We start from the raw sequence: 25871 nt of genomic DNA, 5'->3' as shown, positions 1-25871 counted from the left end.
TTCTCTAATTACAGTAGACGCACATTTTTAAAAAAATTACCATTTTGTCGAGTACCTTGAAATAGATCTTTTTACAGTAAACCTTAGAATAACACATTGAGTTTAACAAATTCGAAGCCGGAAATCTCTTTCAAGGAAGTCTTTTTATATGCAGTACACTGTTGTAATCGATAAAACATGGCAACCATTTTGCAAAATGATGTGTTCCAAAAGAAGCAATGTGTGAATGAATGGACAAAGCATTTAATGTGACTTTGATTGAAAAATAAACATTATTCTGATCAAATCGAGGAAACGCACAAGTGCCCAGAGAGAGAGAGAGAGAGATAATAGGCACAATGGAAATAGGGAAGGTACATTCAACTGGAGGGCGTGTTTTAAGCACCGACATAAAGTGCTCCACGGGAGGCCGGCAGAATAGGGTGACCTTGGAGTAGGCGACAGCTGTGGATCTACTTCTATCATGTACTGCTGCGTGAGTCGAAGTGGTATGGCTATGGCCGCGCTGCGGAGGGCAGCTGCTCCCACACTGAGGTAGGGAAGTGTGGAATGGGGAGCTGGTCACACAGATCCGGGAGTAGTCCAGCAAGAAGGTTAACGAGTGGGGAACTTCAACCGGGCCACTGGGCGCCTCCGTGGTAGAAATCCCGCCCCTCCAATTCTACGTTCATAAGGCTTCAGTGTTCTCGCTCAATTGACTTATTTTAAATATTAATTTGCTTTTCCACAAGCTGATAGTGGAGTTTTCCTCTCGAATTTATAATTTTTTTTGTTTTTCATTGTATGTCTAAGTCGCGGATGAGCTCCATGCAGTGCTTTTATTTTTTTAAATATTTTTATTCATTATATACATAAAATACGATCGGTATATGCAATTTTCTACAATCATTGAACCATCAGTTCAGTACATTCTCTTACATATGCCAGCACCACTAAGCAAAGCGTTTGAGAAGCCGTACAAAGGGCCCACGTTGTCATCAGGCAGTATTTGAAGTTCATGGAGTTTCACATTCATGGCTTTTGTGGTTGTGAGAAGAGCGTTGACATTAGAGCAGCAGTGTGGAGCCTGTTCCGCCAACAAGTAATCAAGGCGGATGTCAACGTTGTCTTAATTAACCTTTCTGTCATACTTGATCCATATTCCTTGTTACACTTGTCTGTAAGTCAGTCTTTTATTGGAAGTATTAATTAACCCAGCACCCAAAGCCTTTTGGGAGAACAAGCTCCAGAATTCCACTCAGCAGCATATGAAAGCGAGTGTTCTGATTTGACACCAAAAATAATGATTTTTTTTAAGACAGCCTGTTCTGGATTCGCCCTCCAGACGGAATTATTTCTCTAGACCTATCTGTTTGAATCCTGTTAGCATTTTACATAGAGAACTTTAATTGACTTCCAGGTATCACACCAATAACTTATGGCCTTGACAGCTGAAGGCACAGCTGCCAATGTTGGAGTACAGTAATTAGAGCTGAGCAAGAGGCTAGAATTGGAGGAGTGTGAATATATTGGATGTTATAGGACTAGGGAAGATTGCAAAGGTAGGCAGGGATGAGGCATGGAAGGATTTGAAAACAAGGTGAGAATTTTAAAATTGAGTTATTTAACTGGGAGCCCGTGTAGGCCAGCATGAACAAACAGGACTATGTAGGCTGGGATTCAGGCAGAAAAGTTTTCAATAACCTTGTATTTATAGAGGGTACAATGAGGGATGTTGACCAGTTAATTGTCAGGATAATCAACTGTCAGTTTAGTGTTTCAGCAGAAGATGTGACATGGAATTGGGACATGGAATAGATGACATTGAGGCAGAAATAAATTGTCTTAGTATTCCAAAGGATAAATGGTCCAAAACTCACCTCAGCTTTAGACAGCAAAGCTGCAAACTCTCTGGCTCAGCTTCAGATAGTTGTTGAGGAGTGGAATAGAATTGAAGGTTAAGTGGGTGTTTGTTGTGGAGATTGAAAACAATGGCTTTGATTTTCCCAATGTTTAGTTGGAAGAAATTTTGCTTGTCTAGTACTGGATATCAGACCGGTAGTCTGATGATTTACAAACTGCTAGAGGAACACCGCCAGTCAGGCAGCATATGTAGAGGGAAAGCAGTGGTCAACGTTTTGGGTTGAGACCCTGTATCAGGACAACTAGTTCTCAACCCAAAATGTCAACTGTTCCTTTCCCTCCACAGATACTGCCCGAGTTCCTCCAGCAATTTGTTTTTTGCTCTAGCTTCCAGCACCTGCAGTCTTTTGTGCCTCCAGCCTGACAGTTTAGTTATGTAAAGTAAAATTAGTGCAATCCTAAGAAAAAACTTTGCAGCCATAAATGTTACTACTCTTGGCTTATCTACAGCAACCAACACAACTTGAGCAGTGTTTGAAATGGTTCCTCCTTCTGTCTCCAAGTGATTCCAACTGCTGTCCTCCTTTTCGCATTGCCCTTTGGTGGCATTATTCAGAGGGAAATTTTTTTTTCAGATATTTGCCAAGAAGGTTGTGTCATACCTGTCCATCATTATCCTTTATTTCATTATTAATTCTCTTCTATTTGTAGCTCTCTTTGACATTGCCATACAGTGGCCCACCTCCCTCCAAAAAAATGTTGAGAAGACCAATACCATTGTTATTAGCTTAGCTATTCATCCCTTACTTGATCTTTAACGTTTTACACTGTTCTGCCCAGAATTAAGTTTCAAAAAAAACTAGGAGTGGTACTGTTGATCCTTTGCTTAAATTTGAGGAAATTTGGAGCCCATTTATTTGGTATTTCCATATGATGTAAGCAGACCTTTTTCGAATCCCTTTCAATAACCTTTTATTTGAATGTAGAGGAGCGGAGCTAACGACATCATAATTTTTTTTTAACCGAAGAAATAACAGTCCAGCTTTTTTTTGAAGTTTTTGGTTTGCTTTTGTTATTATTTTTTTAATTTTGGGGTTCTCTTTTCATATAATCAAATTTCTTTTCAAATCCTTTTGTATCATGTTCACTTAGTAAGAGATTGGGAGGTTCAGATTACATATTTTATTCCCTGTCTTTGTATATGTTAATTGTTACTATTGTAATCCTGATCTCTTCGCACCATGTGTATAATCACTATTGTTATGTGTATTCATTTGAAATTTAATAAAAAGATTGAAAAAAAAATTAAGTTTCAAAGCCCATGTGCCAGCTTTCAAAGCACCTCACCTTAATGTTTCTTCTACCTTTTTATTTACATATTTTCTCTTTGTAGTCTGGTTGCTTTAATGACCTTCTCATCAGCTGACTTGAAGTCACTTTTCTGCCACACTGAACATGTGTGCATCAGGCCCATGGACTTGGATAGTAATTTCTGTAAAAGCTTATTGTACTCTGTCTCCATGTCGTTCTTCATTTCTGATTCATGCCTCATCCTTCTATTCTTATCTTCTGTGCAACATGATGCCCTCCATTCTAAAAGTGGAGTGTGGTGGTATTTTCAGTTTCCTGTTCCTCAATTAAAAAAGATTTCTCAAACTGTTGCATTGAAGCATATCCTTAGTTATCTCTCCTGATGCACCCCAAAGTGGTTGGTATCCAAGCCTGTGCTTTATGAAGACTCTTTAACTTGAACTGAGTATAAAACCAACAACAGTGGAAATTAAGGATTTTTATGCATATTATCAATTATGTAGCAGGATGGGGAGAGAAAAGAGAAAATCCTGAGAAATAGTGCTTAGCTTAATGTAGAATCTTTATAAATAGCTATGAGCAGGAGAGAAAAGGAAATTTATGCCTAGAATTTGCAGTCAGTGACAGTGACATCACTTCCCTGGGGGGGGGGGGAAAAATTCTTCACAAAGATCCAATGGTCTGTCAGGCATTGGCTGAAGGGAATCTCTGATACCCAGCAGCTGCAGTGATTGCTCAGTCAGCTTGATGACAATCATGTTAAAGAATTCTCAATCTAGAAACCAGAAAACAATGTTAAGAATTTTAAAAAATTAAACAGTGCTAAATAAAGTTGAAATATACACATATAATTAAAGTGGAAAATGTAATTTCCTTTTCTGATATTTCATTATTTGTTTAAGGCCAGCTGGTTTGTGAAGCAGTAACTATGGCTTAAGGTGCTATCTTTAAAACTCACTTGGACCTCATGTAAATAAGATTTTCAGGTTACTTTACAGTGTGGCTAGTTCATTACTTTGTCAATTCAAGGGATAACAAGTTGGTTATGACGGTGAAAGCTGTTGTCTGGGAAACTTTGCTAAATCATTGACACCAATTTGTAATTCTGCATTAAGCTATCCAGGTATGTAATTCCAGACATTGCTGTTGTTTTTACAAAACTCCGTTAGATTTGCTGTCATTATTGCCTCAGAATCCAGAGAAGTATCTTTCTTCTTAGGATTACTTCTGTCCACTCTGGTGCTGTTGGTTCTAAGGTGACTGCTGGGGCTAAGGTGAGAACTTCAAATGCTTCCACACAAGGCAGGATGTGCCTAATAGGATTAGTTTGTAAATGGTGCACTCCCTTCACTGTTCACACTGGACTTCTCTGTGCTCCCAGCACTTGCACATGAGATTCTCAGTGGCATCCTGAACACTCCTTCTCCACTTTGAGCGGTCATGGGCCAGATATTCCTAGGAGTCAGTTGGAATGCTGCATTTTTTTTTCAAGGATTCTTTGAGAACATCCTTGAATCTCTTCCTGTGACAGAGCTGAGGATAGAGTGTTGGATCTGGAAATCTTATTGCCAGGCATGTGAATAGCATGGCCTGCCAAGTGGAGCCAACTGAGTGAAATTAGAGTCTCAATGTTGGCCTGGGAGAGGGCACTGATATTTGGTCACATTAGTTGACATTTAACATATACAATAGCCTTAAAGAGTTTTGGTAGTATCTTTCCAGGACCCTGTGGTGTTTTCAATAGGTAAAACAAGACTCAAAAGCATATGGGAGTTTAGGGATCACTGCTTCTCAATAGACCATGTTTTGTGCCAAGTTTAGTAAGTATATGGTGCTTGCACCTTACTGGAGTATAGCCAATTGCAGACTGCCCCCTGTTTAGTAGTTACCTTCTGTGGTGTAAACTAATGGCATTATGAGGCACGGCACGGTAGCACAGCGGTTAGCGTGACGCTTTACAGCACCAGCGATCGGGGTTCGATTCCCATCGCTGTCTGTAAGGAGTTTGTACATTCTCCCATGTCTGCATGGGTTTCCTCCGGGTGCTCTGGTTTCCTCCCACATTCCAAAGATGTATGGGTAGGTTAATTTGGGTTTAAAATGGGCGGCGCGGACTCGTTGGGCCGGAAGGGCCTGTTACCACGCTGTAAATAAAATTTTTAAAATTTAAAAAAAAATTAAAATTAAAATGTCCTCAAACATGGTAATCTATAAATGTTACTGGCGTGCATCAACCAATGAAAGTAAATATAGGGGTTTAATCTTTTGACTTTGAAGTTGGTCCATAAAAGAATAAACAGTGGATGTTAATTTTCTAAAGTGGTTTTAAAAGTCCTGTCAAATCTGAAAATTAAGAAATAAATGATTAAAGAGGGGTTCTTTTGTAACTCAACTTGAACCCTTTGGAACTTTGAACATGTCAATAATGTGTATTGTAGGATGTAAGCTTAAATAAATATCCAGGATTTTTATTTTATTTACAATACAGAATTCTTTGGGAGGTAAAATTGTTTGGAGTAGTCAATTTATAAATGATTTGTGGAGGGAATAATGGGCTAAATGACTTTCTCCAGAAATTCTAAATCTAGGGCTACCTTTTATATGACCATCTTTGTATTGATGCAAAGTGGTTTGGAATGCCCATTATGACAGCAAGTGTCATAAAAATTGGAACAATTGAATGTGCTTAATCCTCAGGTGTAAAACCCCTCCATAAATCTATGTCTCCCTTATTTTAGTTAATTAGTTTTGTCATTGGAATGAAATGGCTTTGATTCCAGGATCCACTCTGAACTTGATAATTTAGTGACAGTTCTGTGCATTGCTGGATAAATCCTGCATTATTGGAGGTGCCAGATTTCAGATGTGGGCAAAATCATATCTATGTAAGATTTAATTCCCCCTATTTGAAAAAGACAGTGTATGTTCTGGTCTTCATTTCTCTCTCAAACAACTCCATTTAAAACAAAAAGTAGATTTTTAGTCATTCAATTATTTGCTGTTTGTTGTACTTTCCTTTGTTATGATTGGCAATATAACAAGTGTCTGTTTTTTTTACAAACGGTTCTAAAGTATTTTAAGTATCTTCATGTGATATGGTACTATATAACTGCACATTCATTCTTTCCAGGTTATTCAATTTATCCACAAATATCACATTCTCTGAAGATAATCAATCATGTATTGGTTTATTACTGTCACTTGTACTGAGGTACAGTGAAAAACTTGTCTTGCATTCCATTTGTACAGATCAATTCATTACGCAGTGCAGATACATTGAGTTAGTACAGGGTGCATTGAGGTAGTACAGGGTAAAAGCAATAACAGAATACAGTAAAGTGTCACAGCTACAGGGAAGTGCATTGCAGGTAGACAATAAGGTGCAAAGTCAAACAAGGTAGATTGTGAGGTCAAGAGTCCACCTCATTGTATCAGGGAACCGTTCAATAGTCTTATCACAGTGGGATAGAAGCTGTCCTTGAGCCTGGCGGTATGTGCCCTCAGGCTCCTGGATCTTCTGCCTGATGGGAGAGGAGAGGAGAGAAGGGAGAATGACCCGCGTGGGTGGGGTCTTTGATTATGCTGGCTGCTTCACAAAGGCAGCAAGAGGTAAAGACAGAGTCTATGGAGGGGAGGCTGGTGTCCGTGATGCGCTGGGCTGTGTCCACAACTCTCTGCAGTTTCTTGTGGTCCTGGGCAGAGCAGTTGCCGTACCAAGCAGTGATGCATCCAGAAAGGATGCTTTCCGTGGTGCATTGATAAAAGTTAGTGAGTGTCAAAGAGGACATGCCAAATTTCTTTAGCTCCTGAGGAAGTAGAGGCACTGGTGAGCTTTCTTGGCCGTGGCATCTACATGGTTGGACCAGGACAGGCTATTGGTGATGTTCACTCCAAGGAACTTGAATCACTCAACCCTCTCGACCTCAGCACCGTTGATGTAGACAGGTGCATGTACACCGCACCCCTTTCCTGAAGTCAATGACCAGCTCTTTTGTTTTGCTGACATTGAGGGAAAGGTTGTTGTCATGACACCATGTCACTAAGCTCTCTATCTCCTTCCTGTATTCCGACTCATCATTATTTGAGATATGGCCTACTACAGTGGTATCATCTACAAACTTGTAGATGGAGTTAGAGCAGAATCTGGCCACGCAGTCATGAGTATAGAGGGAGTAGAGTAGAGGGCTGAGGACACAGCCTTGTGGGGCACCAGTGTTGAGAATAATCGTGCTGGAGGTGTTGCTGCCTATCCTCAGTGATTGCGGTCTGTTGGTCGGGAAGTCAAGGATCCAGTTACAGAGGGAGGTGTTGAGTCCCAGGTCTTCGAGTCTGGTGATGAGTTTGCTTGGAATTATAGTATTGAAGGCAGAGCTGTAGTCAATAAACAATAGTATAATGTAGGTGCCTTTACTGTCCAGATGCTCCAGAGCTGAGTGTAGGGCCAGGGAGATGGCATTCACTATAGACCTGTTTTGGCAGTAGGCGAATTGCAGTGGGTCGAGGTTTTCTGGGAGGCTGGAGTTAACGTGTGTCATGACCAGCCTCTCAAAGCACTTCATGATGGTGGATGTCAGAGCCACTGGTCGGTAGTCGTTAAGACATGTTACCTTGTTTTTCTTAGGTACTGGGATGATGGTGTCTTCTTAAAAACAGATGGAAATCTGAGATTGAAGCAGGGAGAGGTTAAATATGTCTGCAGATACCCCCACCAGCTGATCAGCACGAGATCTGAGCACACAGCCCAGGACAGCATCCGGGCCAGATGCTTTCCTCAGGTTCACTCTCTGGAAGACTGATCTTTACGTCCTTGACGGTGACCACGGGTTCAGTTGCATTGGAGGCTGTCAGGGTGGGTGGTGACAATCCACTTCCCTTCTGTTCAAAACGTGCATAGAATGTGTTAAACTCATCAGGAAGGGATGCACTGTTGTTGACTATGCTGCCCGACTTCATTTTGTAGCCCGTTATAGCATGTAAGCCCTGCCACAACTGACGACTGGTCTTAGACTCTATTTTGAACCAGTATTGTCTCTTAGCATTCCTGATAGCTTTCCAGAGGTCATATTTTGATTTCTTGTAAAGGTCAGGGTCACCAGATTTGTGTGCAGCAGTCCTCGACTTCAGTAGGGAGTGGATCTCCTGGTTCATCCATGATTTCTGGTTTGCGAACGCCTGTATTGTCCTCTTTGGTACACAGTCCTCAACACACTTGCTGATAAAGTCCATGATGGTGGTGACATACTCATCTAGACTGGTAGCTGAGTCTTTGAACATGGACCAGTCCACTGACTCAAAGCAGTTGCATAGAAGCTCATGTATTTTCTCAGACCAGCACTGCCCGACTATCTGTACCAGGTCCTCCTGTTTCAGTTTGTTTGTATGCAGGGAGGAGGAGCACAGCCTGGTGGTCTGATTTACCAAGGAGAGGGCATGGGGTGGCTCGGAAGGCATCTTTGATTTTGTATAGCAATGGTCAAGGGTGTTAGGGCCCCTGTGTCATATTGTTACTTCAGAGGTTTTATGCCTTAACCAATACACCTGGTCCTGCAGGTGTTCAAAATGGCCAGGAGCTAATCAGAATGTTGCAGTTGGCCTTGCCTTTTATATAGAATAATCAGTCAGTAGGTATCAGGCTGGATATCTTTAAATTCAGTACAGTATTTCATTGATTCTTAGTTCTGCTTTTAATTCTACAGTCTCTTCTACTTCTACAGAAATAACAGTATGGCATTAAGTGCAAATGATATAGCAGCTTCAGACTAGGAGGCGATATGCTTTTAGATAAATACCCAAAAGTTGCTGCCCAAGTTAGCTTTGCAAAAATAGCATCTCGCTGCGTGTCTCCTCATTGAAATCAATGGAATAGCGTTGCATTGACGTGGCAAAGATAGTGCCAGAGAGAGGAGACCTTTTGTGTGCAGCTCCAAAAGGAATTATAAAATACTCCCATTTACAACTACCACAGCTGAAATCTGCAGCCACAGACACTGCAGTAAGCCACATTGTTTCAAGTCATCAACAGTCACAAGACAGTGCACCCTGGTACCTTCCTGATCATCAAGGGGGACTTAACTACTTGAAGAAATCTCTGACAAACTACCACCAATATGTTACCAGCGGCACCAGAGGAGCCAACACACTTAATCACTGTTACACCACCATCAAGAACACTTACTGTGCCATCCCACGCCAGCACTTTGGCAAGTCCGATCACCTGGCTGTATTTCTGCTCCTGATATATAGGCAGAGACTGAGGACCGCAGCACCAGTGGTCAGGACTGTGAAGGTATGGTCAAGGGAGGCAGAGGAGCGTTTACAGGACTGCTTGGGATCAGTGGACTGGACCATATTCAGGGATTCATCTTCAGATCTGAATGAATACGCCACAGCCGTCACTGACTTCATCAAGACCTGTATGGATCAGTGTGTGCCGTTGAGAACATACCACGTTTTCTCAAACCAGAAGCCCTGGATGAACCAGGAGATTTGCAGTCTGCTGAGGGCTAGATCTGTGGCATTCAAGACTGGTGATCCAGGACCCTACAAGAAGTCCAGGTACGACCTACAGAAGACCATTGTGAGAGCGAGAAGGCAATTCTGTGTGAACTTGGAGACACAATTGGACGCATAACAGCTGTGGCAGGGTTTGCATGCCATTACATCCTGTAAGGCAAAACCTAACAGCATAAATGACAGTGATGCTTCACTCCCTGATGAGCTCAATGTCTTTTATGCACACAATGAAAGGGAGAATAACACTACGCCTGTGTGAATCCCCACAGCATCTGGTGACCCTGTGATCTCTGTCTCAGAGGCCAATGTCAAAACATCCTTCAAGAGGGTGAACCCTTGAAAGGCGTCAGGCCCCAACGGGGTACCTGGCAGGGTACTGAAAATCTGCTGACCAACTGGCTGGAGTGTTCAAGGAGATCTTCAACCTCTCAATGCTGCATTTGGAGGTAAAGGCATCAATCATACCAGTGCCCAAGAAGTGCTGCCTCAATGACTATCGCCTGGTAGCACTCACATCTACTGTGATGAAGTGCTTTGAGGGGTTGGTCATGGTGAGAATTAACTCCTCCCTGAGCAAGGACCTGGACCCGCTGCAATTTGCCTACCACCACAACAGATCTACAGCTGACGCAATCTCACTGACTCTCCACTCTGCTTTGGAGCACCTAGACAACAGCAAAACATACGTCAGGCTGCTGTTTATCGATTACAGTTCAGCGTTCCACACCATCATCCCCTCAGTACTAATCAACAAGCTTCAAAACCTGGGCCTCTGTACCTCCCTCTGCAACTGGATCCTCGACTTCCTTATCGGGAGACCACAGTCAGTGTGGATTGGTAGTAACATTTCCTCCTCACTGACAGTCAACACAGGCGCACCTCAAGGATGTGTGCTTAGCCCACTGCTCTACTCTTCGACACTCATGACTGTGTGGCTAGGCACAGCTCAAACACCATCTATAAATTTGCCAAAGACACCGCTGTTGTTGGCAGAATCTCAGATGGCGATGAGGAGGTGTACAGGAGTGAGATAGATCAGCTGGTTGAGTGGTGTCGCAACAACAACCTCTCAGTCAATGTCAGCAAGACTAAAGAATTGATTGTGGACTTCAGGAAGGGAAGTTGGGAGAACACACACCAGTCTTCATTGAGGGGTCAACGGTGCAAAGGGTGAGCAGCTTCAAGCTGCTGGGCGTCAACATTTCAGAGGATCTATCTTGGGCCCAACACATTGATGCAATCACAAAGAAGACATGCCAGCAACTCTACTGAAGATTTGGTATGTCTCCAAAGACTCTTGCAAATTTCTATAGATGTACGAGGGAGAGCATTCTGACTGGTTGCATCACCGCCTGGTATGGAGGCTCCAATGTGCAGGATGGAAAAAAGCTGCAGAGGGTTGTAGACTCAGCCACCTCCTTCACGGGCACAACCCTCCTCGCCACTGAGTACATCTTCAAGAGGCGGTGCCTTGAGGGTGGTATCCATCATTAAAGACCTTCACCACCTGGGACATGCCCTCTTTATGTTGCTACCATCAGGGAGGAGGAGGTACAGGATCCTGAAGACCCACGCTTAACGTTTCAAGAACAGCTTCTTCCCCTCCGCCGTCAGATTTCTGAACAGTCCATGAACCCATGAACACTACCTCATTGTTTGTCTTTTGCACTGTTTATTTATTTTTGTAACCTATAGTAATTTTTAAGTCTTTATGTCTTGCACTGTACTGCTGCCACAGAACAACAAATTTCACGACATATGTCAGTGATAATAAACCTGATTCTGGTAGATACAAACTGAACTCACCACAGAAACTTTAATTTTTCTCCCTTTCAATCCAATGTGTAATTTTTAGTTGCTATTTTTCAGTATCCTTTTGCATTAAAAATGAACTGTTGCATGTGAAGCTTCATTCCTTCAGGTTTTAGTGGTCATCAGGGACTTTTAAAGATGCAAAATTCTAAATATGTATTGTCTTTTTTTCCTTAGTCATTAATTCCTCTTTTTTCCCTCACAAACAAATCTTTCTTTCCTTCTCCTTTATTTCTCTTTGAGTTGATTTGACATTGAATTCAGCGACAGTCATTTGTATTTCCTTGTCATTTCACATGCTGCTAATTTTACAATCCATCAATCTGATTGGTAATGGACAAGCTTGCTCTGTTTGCCTCGCCACAATAGTATCAGCTCACGTTTTCAGCAGCATGCTATTCAAATAATGTAAAAGCCTAAACCTGCAATGGCATGCACAACTAATGCCAGCCTCTTTTAGAATGCTCAGCTGTAGCAAATTATAACTCACTATGTATACACATCTACTGCACTAATGTAGTTTTATTTGAATGCATAGCGACGATGGTTGATTTATGGCCTTCTTTGTTAATTGAAACTAACATGACACTCCATTTGTAAATGAATGAGCATTACCTGCTTTTTTTTCTGTTGTGTCTAAAGTTTATGTTCTTTTCATCTGATGAGCTTGAATCCAGAATACTTGTTAAAGATGTTCTTTCATTGTACTAAAACATTATTAGAAACTGCTTTATGTTCTTAATATAATAATTTATATTTTTCCTATGATGTCCTGTTTCAGGAGAGTTCAGCCAGCAATTTGCACCCCAACTATTCGACTGCTTGCAAGCAAATCGGAGGTGGTGAGTAGTTCCTTCTATAGTTCAGTGTTGTCACGAACCAGCAACAAAAGAACCACACTGAGCATGATTCAGTGTTAAAAACTATTTTATTAATCACTACTTATGATAATACGTAAAATAAAAGTAAAAATGTTAGTATGTTAGAATTCAAAAATGTTAAACCTTGAACGTTAACCCCAAAACTAAACTCGTCGTGTGTGTGTGTGACAAAGTCCTAAACTCCAAGTTCCGGAATGGTTCTTAAAGTTCAGTTCCGCAAGCCATAAGGTGAAACATGAGCAAAGGCTTCTTTAACAACCACCGTTGTCTGAAGATAAGATGTAGACGTAGAGAAACATAGAGAGAGTAAATACGAAATCCAAATGTTCCACGATGGAACCCCAGCGACACTTCAGTGTTTACTCGGTAGTGACTTGCTCACCCCGAAAAGAATCGGAATCGTGGTCATCCACACACAAATACCTGTTTCCTTCTACAGGTCAGCAACAAAGTGAACTCCACAGGATTACTTCCAATTTCCATACATGGATTTCAGTGGCAGACACAGTTATTGTTTCTCATCCATCGATAGAGAAAACTAGCAGGCTGGTGTCTCTCTCTCTCTCTCTCTCTCCTTCTTCTTCTGACTTCTCCAACAACATCATTACGTCCTTTATCTTCTATTGATGTAAGCACGCCCCACACACACGTACACACACACTCTCTATCTTAAAGGGACTTTCACTGAGTCCGTAACCGTGTTCCAAGATGAAGTAGATAAAAGTTATTGAAAAATCTTCAATAATGCTTTATAACTTTTAGTGAAACTTGGTTACAGTAAGCTTCATGTTAAAATTGGAAAATAAATTAGCAATTTAGGACATTAATCATGTAATTTCAGTGTGAATGTTGCAGTAGAGCAGTGGAGTAAAGGGTAAGAGAAGCTCATGTTGTGGGATTTGAAGCGTTGTCGTCTGGGGAAAGTATGCAATGAACAATTGCATTTGTGGCATGCCATGTTACTGTTTGATCAATCAGTCTTGGGAGGGATCAAGAAAGAGATTCAAGAGGTTCAGGGTAAAATTGTTCTCTCAAATTCCAGCAAATGTGGATTTAGCAATCCCTTCCGTGATAAGGTATGCGGAAGTAAAATAAGAGGAAAAAATGGGAAATTCATGTTAGACACTGACAGCTTAATATTACAGAAGGCCAAAAGGAGTATGGAAAGTGTGGAGTGAAATTAAAAGATAAGAAAGCAAGCAGAAGGCATGAAAACATTGTAATTAAAATCAAAGAAAATCCAAAAATGTTTTATGAATGTGTAAAGAGTAAGAGGATAATTAAGGAAAGATTAGGGCTTATTAGAAACCAAAAAATGTAACCGCTGTGAAAGTGGAGGATGTGGGTGAGGTTATTAACAAATAGTTTGTAGGTATCTTTACAAAAGAGGAGATTTACACTGCTATTGCAGTTAAGAAGGAAGAGTGTGATATATTTGATGGGTTAACATAGGAAAAAGTGGAAGTATTAAGGGGCATAGCATCTTTGAGGGTAGATAGTCTCTCGGGCCCAAACAAAGCATATTCCAGCTTGTCAAGGGAAACGAGTGAGGAGATTCCAGAGGCTTGGACCAGCATCTTTTAATCCTCTCTTGGTACAAAAAAAGGAAGGTGATAATGGGAACCATTAAGGGGGAAATGAAGGGCAGATGGAACCAGCTGGGGAGGAGATACAGTGGATGAAGTGTGTGGTTGGTAGGTGGATGGAACCAGGTTTGGTGGGGGGGGGGTAATGAGTGGGGGTCTGGAGGGGGTATGGGAAAGGGGACAAAAATGGGAGGGCCAGAGGTGGATCGGGATGAAGTAGAGAGGGGAACACAGGAAGTAAGGATTACCAGAAGCTGGAAAATTCAATGTTCATACCATTGGGTTGTAGACTACCTAGGTGGTATATGGGGTGCTGTTCCTCTAGTTTGTATTGGGCCTTACTCCAGCAGGGGACAAAGCCGAGAACAGACAGGTCAGTGTGGGAATGGGAAGGGGAATTGAAATAACATGTAACTGGAAGCTGTGGATGGCCATTGCAGAGCGTAGGTGCTCTGCAAACCAGTCACCAAGTTTGCACTTGGTCTTGCTGATGTAGCGGAGGCCATATTGAGAGCACTGAATGCAATAGATGAGGTTGGAGGAGGTGCACATGAACCTTTGCCTCGCCTGGAAGGGCTGTTTATGTCCCTGAATGATAGTAAGGGAGAAGGTGTAGGAACAAGTATTACACCTTCTGATGCTGCAGAAGGAAAAAGCAGGTGTCAGGGAGGGATGGGTGGGGTTGGATGAGCAGACCAGGGAATCACAGAGACAGTGGTCCTGGCGGAAAAGGGTGGGGAGTGGAAGATGTGGCTGGTGGTGGGATCCTGTTGCAGATGTGGGAATGATGAAGGAGTATATGCTGGAAGTGGAGGCTAGTGGATTGAAAGGTGAGGACTAGGAGAACTCCATCTCCTTTCTGTATGGAGGAAGGGAGAATGAGAACAGAAGTTCAGGAAACAGGAAATGCGAGAGAGGGCTCCATCAACCACAGTAGAAGGGAAGTCACACTTCCTGAAAAGGGAGGACATTTCAGATGCCCTGGAATGGAAGTCCTAATCTTGAGAGCGGATGGAGCCAGAGAAACTAGAGAAAGGTATGGTATCCTAACCAGAGACAGGCTGGGATTAATCTAGGTAGCTGTGAGAGTCAGTGCATTTATAGTAAATGTCAGTGGATAATTTGTCTCCTGAGATGGAGACTGAGAGATCCAGAAAAGGGAGAGAAGAGTCTGAGATGGTCCAAGTGAACTTGAGAATGGGGTGAAACAGGTACCTGGATAGGGAAGGTTTAGAGGGATATAGGCCAAATGCAGGCAAATGGGATGAGCTTAGATGGGCAATTTGGTCAGCATGGAATAGTTGGGCCAAAGGGCGTGTTTCGCTGCTATATAACTCTATGAATCTATAATATTTGTAGTAGAAGCAAGAAGCTGTTGAAGAAGCCTTGGTAAGTTGATTGCAGATGTTATCAGATATTCAATGATATTTTTAAAAGTAGGTCAGTGAACAATTTTGTAGAGAAAAATAATCATTCATTAGAACTGGAAATGAAAAGTGAATAAACTTTTTAAGTAGAACTTGGTGAAATTAATTGTAACGAGCTTGGAGGAAAAACAAGTTGGGTGACTGCATGATGTTTGAGAACTCATAAATGTGTGAGGGAGTCAGAAGAAAATTGTATAAAATTGAAATGGTAAAAACTGGCAGATTGGGCCTTAATTGTGTGCTTTTTTTAATGCCAAAGGCTAAAAGTAAGGCAGTAGTTTGCATTATTTTTAATTTTGGGGATCTAATTTTTTAACGTGCCTAATATTTGAAACTGGATAGTGATTTCTAGTTTTTTTTATTATTGTGGAATTATTTAAGCTTTCAGAGTATTTTAGCTGAAAGATAATTGCACAGCCTCTGATGGGGAAAAAAAGTTACAATTTATGGGATTATTCAGATAACTTAATATGAGCAAATGTTTGATTGCATTCTTTGGTTATGATGCAGCAGGTGGAATATCTAATTTTGCCTTCTGACATATTCAGTATAGATTTGGAAGATTTAGAATTCTGATTTCTTTTTCCAAAAACCAGATTTCAATCACCCTCTGGTTGAAAAAAATCCTTCCTCTACTCCACTCTAAATCTCCAACTCCTAACCTTAAACATATGCCCACTGGACATAGGCACCTCTGCTAAAGGGGTAGGTTTCTCACTCTTTACCCTATCTATGCCCCTTATAATTTTGTGTGTCTCGGCCTTGTCTGCTCCAAGGAATTCAAACCCAGTCTCTGAAATCCCTGGTGAATCTCCCACTAAGATGTCTAACATTTCCTTTTTAATGGTAATTTGTTCTTGAATTCCACACTCCCATCTCTGAATTTTCTAACTGCAATGTCCTCCTCCATGGTGAATTCAGATGAGAAGTATTCATTTAAGACCTCACATATGTCTTCTTGGCTCTATACTGCCATTTTGTTACCTATTGTTTGTGAAGATGACTCACAGCCATCTCCTCGGGGGCAATCAGGGAGGGCAATCAGTGCCAGCTTTGCCTATGACACCTCCATCACATGATTGAATAAAATAAAATTAATGGTCTGTATCATATTTGTGGAAGCTTGCTGTACATAAAATGGCAGCTGCACATCCTTTGTAACAGCTAACAAGCTATTAAAATTATTTCCTTAACAAGAAACACTTTGGGAGGTCCTTATTTGATGAAATTTGCCTCGTAATTGCATGTCCTTTCTAAAACTTGCAATAATTTTATTTTTGTTGTTTAAAGCAAACTGAAGGCAAAGGTATTGTCATCACCGGATGTGACACTGGATTTGGATTTTCACTGGCCCAGCACCTGCACAAAAGAGGATTCAAAATTTTTGCAGGATGCCTGTTAAAGGTATAGATGGTATATCTTCTTTATTGCGCAGGGTTCAGAAACTGATTTCAAATCAAAGAGAAATGTTTTGTCATAAGGTTTTTATTTAAAAGGTAATTGATTTAGAATAGGAAAAGTAAATTCTCCTTTAATGTTTTAATAATAATCACCAAAATAATCAAATATACTTATAATGTGACCAAAATACTAATTTGACCCATGCTTAAAATATCAATTCACAAGTATGTAAATGTGGATATCGGAAAGGACAGGACAGCTTTGGCTTTGATATGTTCACAGTTACATAATCTTCAATTCACATGTTAAACAGTGCTGGAGGGAAACCAACACCCATTGACTGTAACTCCCAGAAGATTCAACGCTTTCTTCACAGAAAATGAGGGTTGAGTAAAGTATATGCAACTAATAGAATTTCTTCAGGGATAAAATCAACTGGTCTTCAAAGTAATTTGTACTTTTGTTACCATTTTGCTATCCAGGCCAGCTTTCAGAATACTCCATAAGAATAAATTTGATTGAAATGCCAAACGTGCACAAAGTTTAAATCTTCAATCAACTAGCTGTTTAACATACAAATTGAAAAATAACTGTGAACATATCACAGGCATGCCCAGTCCTAGTCCAATATCCATATTAACATACTTTTAAATTACTATTTTAGGCATGGGTCAAAAATGTATTTTGGTCAAAATCTTTAAGTGCTGTATGTTCACTTATTTTTGATAACATTTGGCTGGAGTGGAATTTCATCTTATCAAATCAATATGAATATTGCCTTTCTACTGGGAGGAGATGGGGGCTACCCATGTTGTTGTGCTAAAATAACCTGAACATCAAGAGCCCAACCTGTGAGAATTCTTGAATGCCAATCAGAGCGTATTAAGATGCCATGGAAAACAGAAAATCCAGCGACTGTGCTGAAGGTGAATCGAAAAGTACACATACTGCACTGACAGTGACTTCCTGCTTTCAGGATAAAGGTGGAGAAGGATCAAAGAAGCTGGAGGACATGAAGAGTGATCGGATGGTTGTCATCCAGTTAGATGTTTGCAAAGATGAGGAGGTGGAGAGAGCAGTGGATTTTGTGAAAGAACATTTGATGGATTCAGAAAAAGGTCAGTTGGTTTCAGTAAATACTAAATAAGTATTGGAATGTGCACACAGTTAAAGTAAAAGATGAAATAACATTATAAAAAAAAATAAAAATTTAGAAGTTTATTTTTGAGGAACATGCAATCCACATCTATTTGATTAGCAGGGTGGAGCTTTGCGCTATGCATTACTTATGGCGTAGTCTACCACTTAAACAAACCTCAGCCTACAAATTGAAAATATTGCACTTTCTGGTATATTTTACAGAAAAAACATTCTGAATAAATACCTTAAATTCTCATCAATTCGATTGATTTTTATTCCTGGCTGAAAAACTGTGTAGCCTGTGAATCAGTGACGCCAACTTTGGGACTTCTGGGTTAGAATACATGTGCATAAAAAAAATTCAAAATTGTTCTCAGTTTCACTGTCTATACACCCGCTAGATTATTTCCTCCAGCTGCTGTTTTCAGTGCAGCATTGCTCCAGTCAGGGGAAAGTACCTACCAAAATATTTTATCTCCAAGTTTTCCTCAGTTCTGATGAGAAGTCATCGACCTGTCTCATCACATCTGAGACCCACTGAGCATTTCCAGAACTTTCTGCTTTATTTTGTGTTTCTGTAATATGCAATATTTTGCTTTTACTTTCCATAGTGTTAAATTTACTGGTTAGGATGGGGGAGTTATTGTGTTTACATTTCAAGTCCAGTAATTGATTGGAATTGTGTGTGTTTGTAGAGCAGTAAATTACTGGTATTATTTTACCTTTGTGATTCAATTTGATAATAGTGTGTTCTTGGGTTCTGGAGATAATTTCAGTAGTCTGATTACAACATAACATTGGGTTGGAGTACCAAAACTGCCTAACTGGGGAAATAATGTTGTTTAGTGGAAAGAGAAACCTTACTTAATGATTTACATTTCAGTGATAGGAGTGACATGCACATCACAAAAGAATCGGAAAACTTATGTGTTTTCCAAGATGAAAAATGGGAGTACACTGCCCTCTTAAAGTGTATGTATTGGATGAAGCACTACAATTAATCATGTTTTTCAAATAAATCTCATGACTAGGCTGTTTCAACACAATTTCTTGATTAGGTCTTTGGGGACTGATTAACAATGCCGGTATCTCAACTTTTGGTGAAGTAGAGTTCACCACCATGAATACCTATAAGGAGGTTGCAGAGGTTAACCTGTGGGGGACCGTCCGTGTGACCAAAGGTTTCCTTCCATATATTCGCAGAGCAAAAGGTGAGTGATGAGTTTGAGTAGTATGTGTGTATTGTTTTTAGTGAACTTAGATATTCAGTAACCTGACTGGCCATTTACACCACTCTGTAAGATGCTTTACAATGTATTGACTTGTAGGGTTAAATTTTTACATCTGCATAAATCGCGCAGGTTTGTGCTGGGCAAGGAATCTACTCTGTCCATCCAAAAACATTGGTGAATGACTTGATTGACATTCCAATTTGGATTTTATCGTAATAAAATTAACAATACTTCTCATGTGCTTCATTGGAAGCTGAGAAACTGGTTTTAAATAGCAGGAAATCCAGCAGGGTTGCTGCTGCTTGAAGGCAGCTTCTTTTTAAGTACTTCTTTGTTATGTCTTTGTTAGAAACATCCATTTTCTTTCTTAAGGCTAACTGCCACATAAATCCCTGTTATCTTTTTGCTGCCTTTCTTGAACTTCCTACCTTCCAATTATAGAACATAGAACAGCACAGCACAATACAGGCCCTTCGGCCCACCATGTTGTGCCAACCTTTAAAATTGTTCTCAAATCAAAGAAATTCTGGAAGATCAAAGCCAATTCATCCAGTATCTCTAGAGCCACTCTTTACAACCCTAGTGTGTTGGTCTTCAGTCCAGCAGATTTGTCAGTTTTTCATCTCATTAATTTCTCATGTACTTTTAATAATATTATTTTCTTTAAATTTTTCACACTCATTGGACTCTTTGTTACCCACAATTTCTAGTATATTTTCTGAAGATAAAAACAAATTATTAGTCTAACATTTCTGCCATTTCAGTACTCCCCCTTTTTAATTTCTCATGAACATCTGAGAGATAGTGATATTATAAGGTTTGGCCCAGGTAGACTGAAACTAAAAGTTGACAGGTAAAACTGTAACAAAATAATGGAGTTTCCTTAAGCAAGATGGTTCAGGTAAGGTTGAGGCACATTCCCAAGAGGCAAAAGAAGAAGAAACAAATCCAGAGCTCCCTGGATGATGAAAGAGATATAGACTAAGGTAAAGCTAAAGACAGCTACATGTGGCAGTGTAATACCAGTGAGAACCAGGCTGATTACGAAAGGATTGGTTGGGGGGGGGGGGGGGGGGGTGGTAAGTGAAAATTAAAATAAGAGAGGCAAAAACAGCATGTGAGAAAAGATTAGCTGCTAATATAAATGGGAATTCAAAAATGTTCTATAGGCTTATTGTCACGAACCAGCAACAAAAGAACCACACTGAGCATGATTCAGTGTTAAAAACTATTTTATTAATCACTACTTATGATAATACGTAAAATAAAAGTAAAAATGTTAGTATGTTAGAATTCAAAAATGTTAAACCTTGAAGGTTAACCCCAAAAACTAAACTCTGTGTGTGTGTGTGTGTGTGTGTGTGTGTGTGGCAAAGTCCAAAACTCCCAGTTCCGGAATGGTTCTTAAAGTTCAGTTCCGCAAGCCATAAGGTGAAACATGAGCAAGGGCTTCTTCAACAACCACCATTGTCTGAAGATAAGACGTAGATGTAGAAAAACAGAGAGAGAGTACATATGAAATCCAAATGTTCCACGATGGAACCCAAATGACACTCCAGTGTTTATTCGGTAGTGACTTGCTCACCCCGAAAAGCATCGGAATCGTGGTCGTCCACACACAAATACCTGTTTCCTTCTACAGGTCAACAACAAAGTGAACTCCACCGGATTACTTCCAACTTCCATACATGGATTTCAGTGGCAAACACAGTTATTGTTTCTCATCCATCGATAGAGAAAACAAGCAGGCTGGTGTCTCTCTCCCTTCTCTCTCTCTCTCTCCTTCTAACTTCTTCAACAACGTCATTATGTCCTTTATGTTCTATTGACGTAAGCACGCCCCACACACACATACACACACACTCTCTATCTTAAAGGGACTTTCACTGAGTCTGTAACATTATAAATAGTTAAAAGATAGTAGTGAACAATTGGGGCCCATTAAGGGCAAAAATGGAAACATGCACATGTATGCTGGGGACATTGTTGAGGCATTAAATGAGTATATTCATCTGTCTTCAGAAAGGAAGAGGGTGCTTTGATGGAATTTTCTGGCTACTTTTGTGCTTGTTTTAATTTTGTATTCTTTATCAATTTTTTTTAAAGTTCTCTCAATCCATAAAACTGTTGGATTGACCTGAGAACCATTTGATTCATTGAATGTCCATCAGGGAGAGAAATCTGCTGCCCTTCACCAGTCTAGCCTACGTGTTACTCCTGACCCATAGCTAGACAGTTAATTGTTGTCTGAAATGGCCTCTCAAGCCACACAATTCAGGGGCAAATTTTCATCTGGCAATCACCTCATTCATGTTGAAAATCTAGAAGATAATGTGATGTGCTATTTTGGGGCTTAATTAAAAAAGCCTTTTCTTATGAGAGAGAGTCAGTGGGCAAGTTTGGAAAGGGATGTGCAGGGATATGCAAGAATCCTTTATCAATTTATTGATGTGAACTTATTTTCTGTGAGTTCATAAATCGAGTGAAAAGTTGAACCCAATCCAGCCACAATCTGGAGATGGTATTTTTACATTCATCATCAGTTCTGTATTGCATTAATGAGAAAAAATCTGTTGACAATAATTTGATACTAATTCCAAATATAGATTCAACACACTTGTACTGTTTTAATCTTGTCAATTTTTCTTTGCACTCTATTCCCTCTACAACTTGCTAAAGGAATACGTAAAATCTTTACTGACAGATCTTGTGAACACATTAATTTCTGATTCATTATAGAATAACACACATTTCTATGAACAAAACCCAGTGAAAAGGGAAACTTTCTTCAGAACAACAATGCTGTCTTCATTAATACGTTAATTATCTCAAAATCACCTTGGAATCTCATTTCACAATGTGGCCACTAAAATAATACTAATCCTGCAGTTTCAACAGCTGCCAAACACCACTTTCAACTACATTGAATCCCCACACATTAAAACCTAAATCATCCTTGGAAAGATCAACTTTAACCACTTCATTCATTTGAGCTATTGGGCAGATCTATAAGTAACTAGAAATTAAAAATTTAATTATGATGCTAAAGCAAAGCGGAATCCTACATCTGTGTTTACAGGACAGTATTGGAATATGACTTTGCAAGTTACTTAATCAATACTTTTAAACTATCTATGTGCCTGCCATAATTTTTTTGCAATCAAGTTCACTTTATTGTAATTTTTCATTATCTGCTGGAGTGGTAAGACATTCCCAGATTCTATGTGTTTAGCTCAAGACTTTTTGCTAAGGTAGGGAGATAGAATGCAGTAAAACAACTGTCACTTGTTTAGAAATTCCACACTTTGTCCATTTCAAGGCTAGAGTGGCCTGAAAATGGAGCTGAGGTCTTTGTAGGGCATCCTATTGGGAGCAATGGCTTAAAGAGGTGTTGCCAGTTAAATGCAGCACTTGACAAACCACACCAGATAATGACTTTGCCTATTAACTGTATTTCTTTATTAATCACAATTAGTTCAAACAACTCAAAAATTCACTATGTAGTACCAAAAAAACTGCATGAACTCTTTAGTTACACAACTCTTTTACTTAGTTTCACAACTTCCAAAACCCATCAATCCTATTCAGATATTACCTGGCCAGGGATCGATGCAACAAGTTCTTCAAATCAGAGATTTAATTCAACCACCAGGGTCTTCTGCAGTTGTTGGTCTCCAGAGTTAATGCTGCCAGTCATCTCATGAGGCACCTTTTTTATATTTCTTTGTAAACTTTCCAGACATTGCTTTGATTTCACAGCCAATTATATGGCTAGAAGGCGACTCCTTTTCCATATATGTACTTGTTTGTTTGATACTTTCAAATTCCTGCTGGTTTCCATAATCACCTTAGCTGCTAGTCCACAATTGTCAGAGCTTAGATGTACTATTTGCCAGACTGTCCCTGGTACAAAGCACCTCAAAATTGTCTGTGCTTCTCTGTATCAGGGATAGTGGGGGAAAATGTTCAGTGCTGAAAGCTGTCCAAGTTGGAAAGTCACTATAGCTACATTCCAACACTGACACTAACCTGCTGTGCCAATGCCAGTGGGACCCCCACTTCACATTGTCCCTTCAACTTCATGCTGACCAACTCTCTGTTGTTTTTAATCCTTCTGCTTAACTCTTTCTTTTCTCCTCAACCCTCTACAGAGGCAAGAGGTTAAACTTCCTAGAAAGTAGTAGGTACCTTGATGGATTTCATCGTTTTGTACAAGTGCACTGACCTTCAGACTTCAGAACGTTTATACTTTATTAACTGCATGAATCATTGCTTACAATGTTCCACAGATGCTACCTTGATATGATGTGCTCAGGAATGAATATTATATAAAGTCTTTACTTGTATAAAAAAAATGCAACATTTGAATCTCTCATTACTTCTCATTTAAAGGTCGTGTGGTTAACATCACAAGTATGCTGGGACGGATGGCCAATCCAGCTCGTTCTCCTTATTGTGTCACTAAATTTGGAGTGGAGGCTTTCTCAGACTGCTTGCGCTACGAAATGCATCGCTGGGGTGTTAAAGTTAGTGTTGTTGAGCCTGGTAACTTCATAGCAGGCACCAGTCTTTATAATCCTGAACGTGTCAAAATTATCTTAGAAAACATGTGGAATGATCTGCCAGACCAAGTCCGTAAAGATTATGGGAAGGCCTACTTTGACCAACAGGTTGAAAAAATGAAATCTTATCTTGAGAGTGGTTCCACGGACCTTTCAATGGTTATTAACGATGTCACTCATGCATTGACCTCTGCATCCCCCTACACCCGCTACAATCCAATGGATTACTACTGGTGGCTGAGGATGCAGATTATGACGCACTTTCCCGCGGCTATATCTGACCGGATATATATTTATTGAGGTGACTGTCAATCTGATGCTTGCTTATTTTTTTAGAAAGGCATTGTACTTCTTGCTGATGAAAGTAATAATTAAGGTGATTTAATATCTATAGAATTGAATCTGAAGAATTCATTGTCCTGTTAACTATTTTTTCAGTGATTTCTATAACTTGAATTACTTGGATTAATATTGGAAGTATTACAGCTACAGATATGCAACTAAATTTGCAAACCTGCTGTATAGGGATACAGAAGGGATATTATAATTCTGATATATTGTAATATTAGATATCGGAATTGTAATGTAGGTATATTACAATTCTTGACTAGGCTCCTAAACACCTTGCTAAACTACTTGGAACTTTTTTAATTCTTTAATGGGATATGGATGTGATTTATGAGATGAACATTCATTGGCTGTCCTCCAGGACAAATGGAAATTTCTATAGCACCTTTAACAGACATGGATAGTCCCAAAATTTTTGCAACCAAGGAAGTACTTTTCGAAGTGTAATAACAATGGTAATGTAAGCAGCCAGGTTACAACCAATACATTGTTTTTGCATCATTGATTTGAGGATCAAATATTGGTCAGAATACCAAAGATAACTCCCCTACTTTTGTTCCATTAGAGGGGAGATGGGGCCTTGGTTTAACATCAAATCCAACAATGGAACATTCCCTCAATACTGTACTGATGTGCCAACCTACATTTTATGTCTAAGTCATGATGCTGCTTGAACTTGAAATCTTGTTATTTCAGAGGCAAGAATGCTACCACCTGAATTACAATCCTTCCACTGAAGGTACTCCAATATTAGTAGATAGCAAATTCTGGAATTTCAGCCATTGCAATGAAGGAATGAGTATATTTCCAAATCAGGAGGTACTGGTGTTCCTGTCCTTTCAAATGTCCCTATCCTTCCAAATGGTGCATTTGGAAAGTATTTTCTAAGGAGCCTTTGCACCTTCTCAGGCCTTCATACCTTAAGTTCATCTGGAATGTAGATGAAATGCACTATTAGCTCCTGTTCAAGAAATGCTCAGGGAATCTGAAGGACTTTCTTGAGCACTACCTTGAGCATTTTTCATGTTCTAAAGAAAGCTGTTACTACTGGTGCCTCTTCTGTGAAGCCATTCATCATTTGCCAGCCGAGACCTGAACTCTGCACGTGATGAAAACCCAATTACAGAAACACTGTTTACTTTGACTGTGAACTGATTCAGTCATCTACCTGCCCCAAACTTGCACCCTGTGTTTGCATTTGGAAATTCAAACACTTTTACTACATTTAAAGAACATATCCTGCACAGTTTTCATGTGATTTTGTATGTTTACATCTGTTCAACTTCCTGAAAAGACCCAGCATTAAGCAAATTGTGTCTACTTTATTTTTAACATGACTTCTAAGACAATAAAGTACTTATTTTTCTCAAATGACTGTAATCCCTTTTTCTAAATTATTGAAGCATAAACTGCAGGTTATTTCAACCTTGGTGTGCTTTTTTGGGGGAGAGCATTTAAGAGTAATTTAGCAAATTTGCCTCATGTTTAATGTTTTAAGTGCTGAATTTCAGCATTCCTTTATTTACTGTAAAGAAATTGAGAGTTTCCTGTCTGTTCAAAATTGTGTTTTTAAAAATGATTCTGGTGAATTATGTTTAAGATTCCCAGTTGAAATGTTACAAAGCTAATAAAATTGCACTGAATAGAACATTTTTGAAGTTGATATTTATTTTTAGTAGCATTGAACTGCCTCTCGGGGGAAAAAAAACCTTAAGTGCTTCCATAACTGTGCCTGCATATAAGGAGTCTTTCTGCATAATTAAGCTAGGACACTTGTGAACAATGTTTCTACTTGTCCTTATTAGTGCTGTAAAGT

General features: G+C 39.8%; 1 protein-coding gene across 1 annotated transcript; it reads left to right on the top strand.

Annotated features, from left to right (window-relative positions):
- The first annotated feature begins 402 nt into the window (after nt 1–402).
- On the top strand, nt 403–25708 carry LOC127571360 (D-beta-hydroxybutyrate dehydrogenase, mitochondrial-like). Its single transcript, XM_052017660.1, has 6 exons — nt 403–534; nt 12260–12320; nt 16663–16776; nt 17750–17891; nt 18972–19124; nt 23538–25708. Exons 1-6 carry the CDS (start codon nt 464–466, stop codon nt 24005–24007), a joined length of 1011 nt encoding a protein of 336 aa, XP_051873620.1. The 5' UTR covers nt 403–463; the 3' UTR covers nt 24008–25708.
- Nucleotides 25709–25871: the final 163 nt, after the last annotated feature.

Source organism: Pristis pectinata, chromosome 6, assembly GCF_009764475.1.
Source record: "Pristis pectinata isolate sPriPec2 chromosome 6, sPriPec2.1.pri, whole genome shotgun sequence".
NCBI lineage: Eukaryota > Metazoa > Chordata > Chondrichthyes > Rhinopristiformes > Pristidae > Pristis > Pristis pectinata.
The sequence above is the reverse complement of the archived record's forward strand: the minus strand, read 5'-3'. Positions and strand labels throughout refer to the sequence as shown.

Excerpts from the sequence above, each read along its gene's own strand:
- LOC127571360 (XM_052017660.1), top strand. The coding sequence starts at position 464 with ATGTACTGCTGCGTGAGTCGAAGTGGTATGGCTATGGCCGCGCTGCGG. Across the intron at positions 535-12,259 it reads GCAGCTGCTCCCACACTGAG|GAGAGTTCAGCCAGCAATTT; the intron begins GTAGGGAAGTGT and ends GTCCTGTTTCAG. Across the intron at positions 19,125-23,537 it reads ATATATTCGCAGAGCAAAAG|GTCGTGTGGTTAACATCACA; the intron begins GTGAGTGATGAG and ends TCTCATTTAAAG.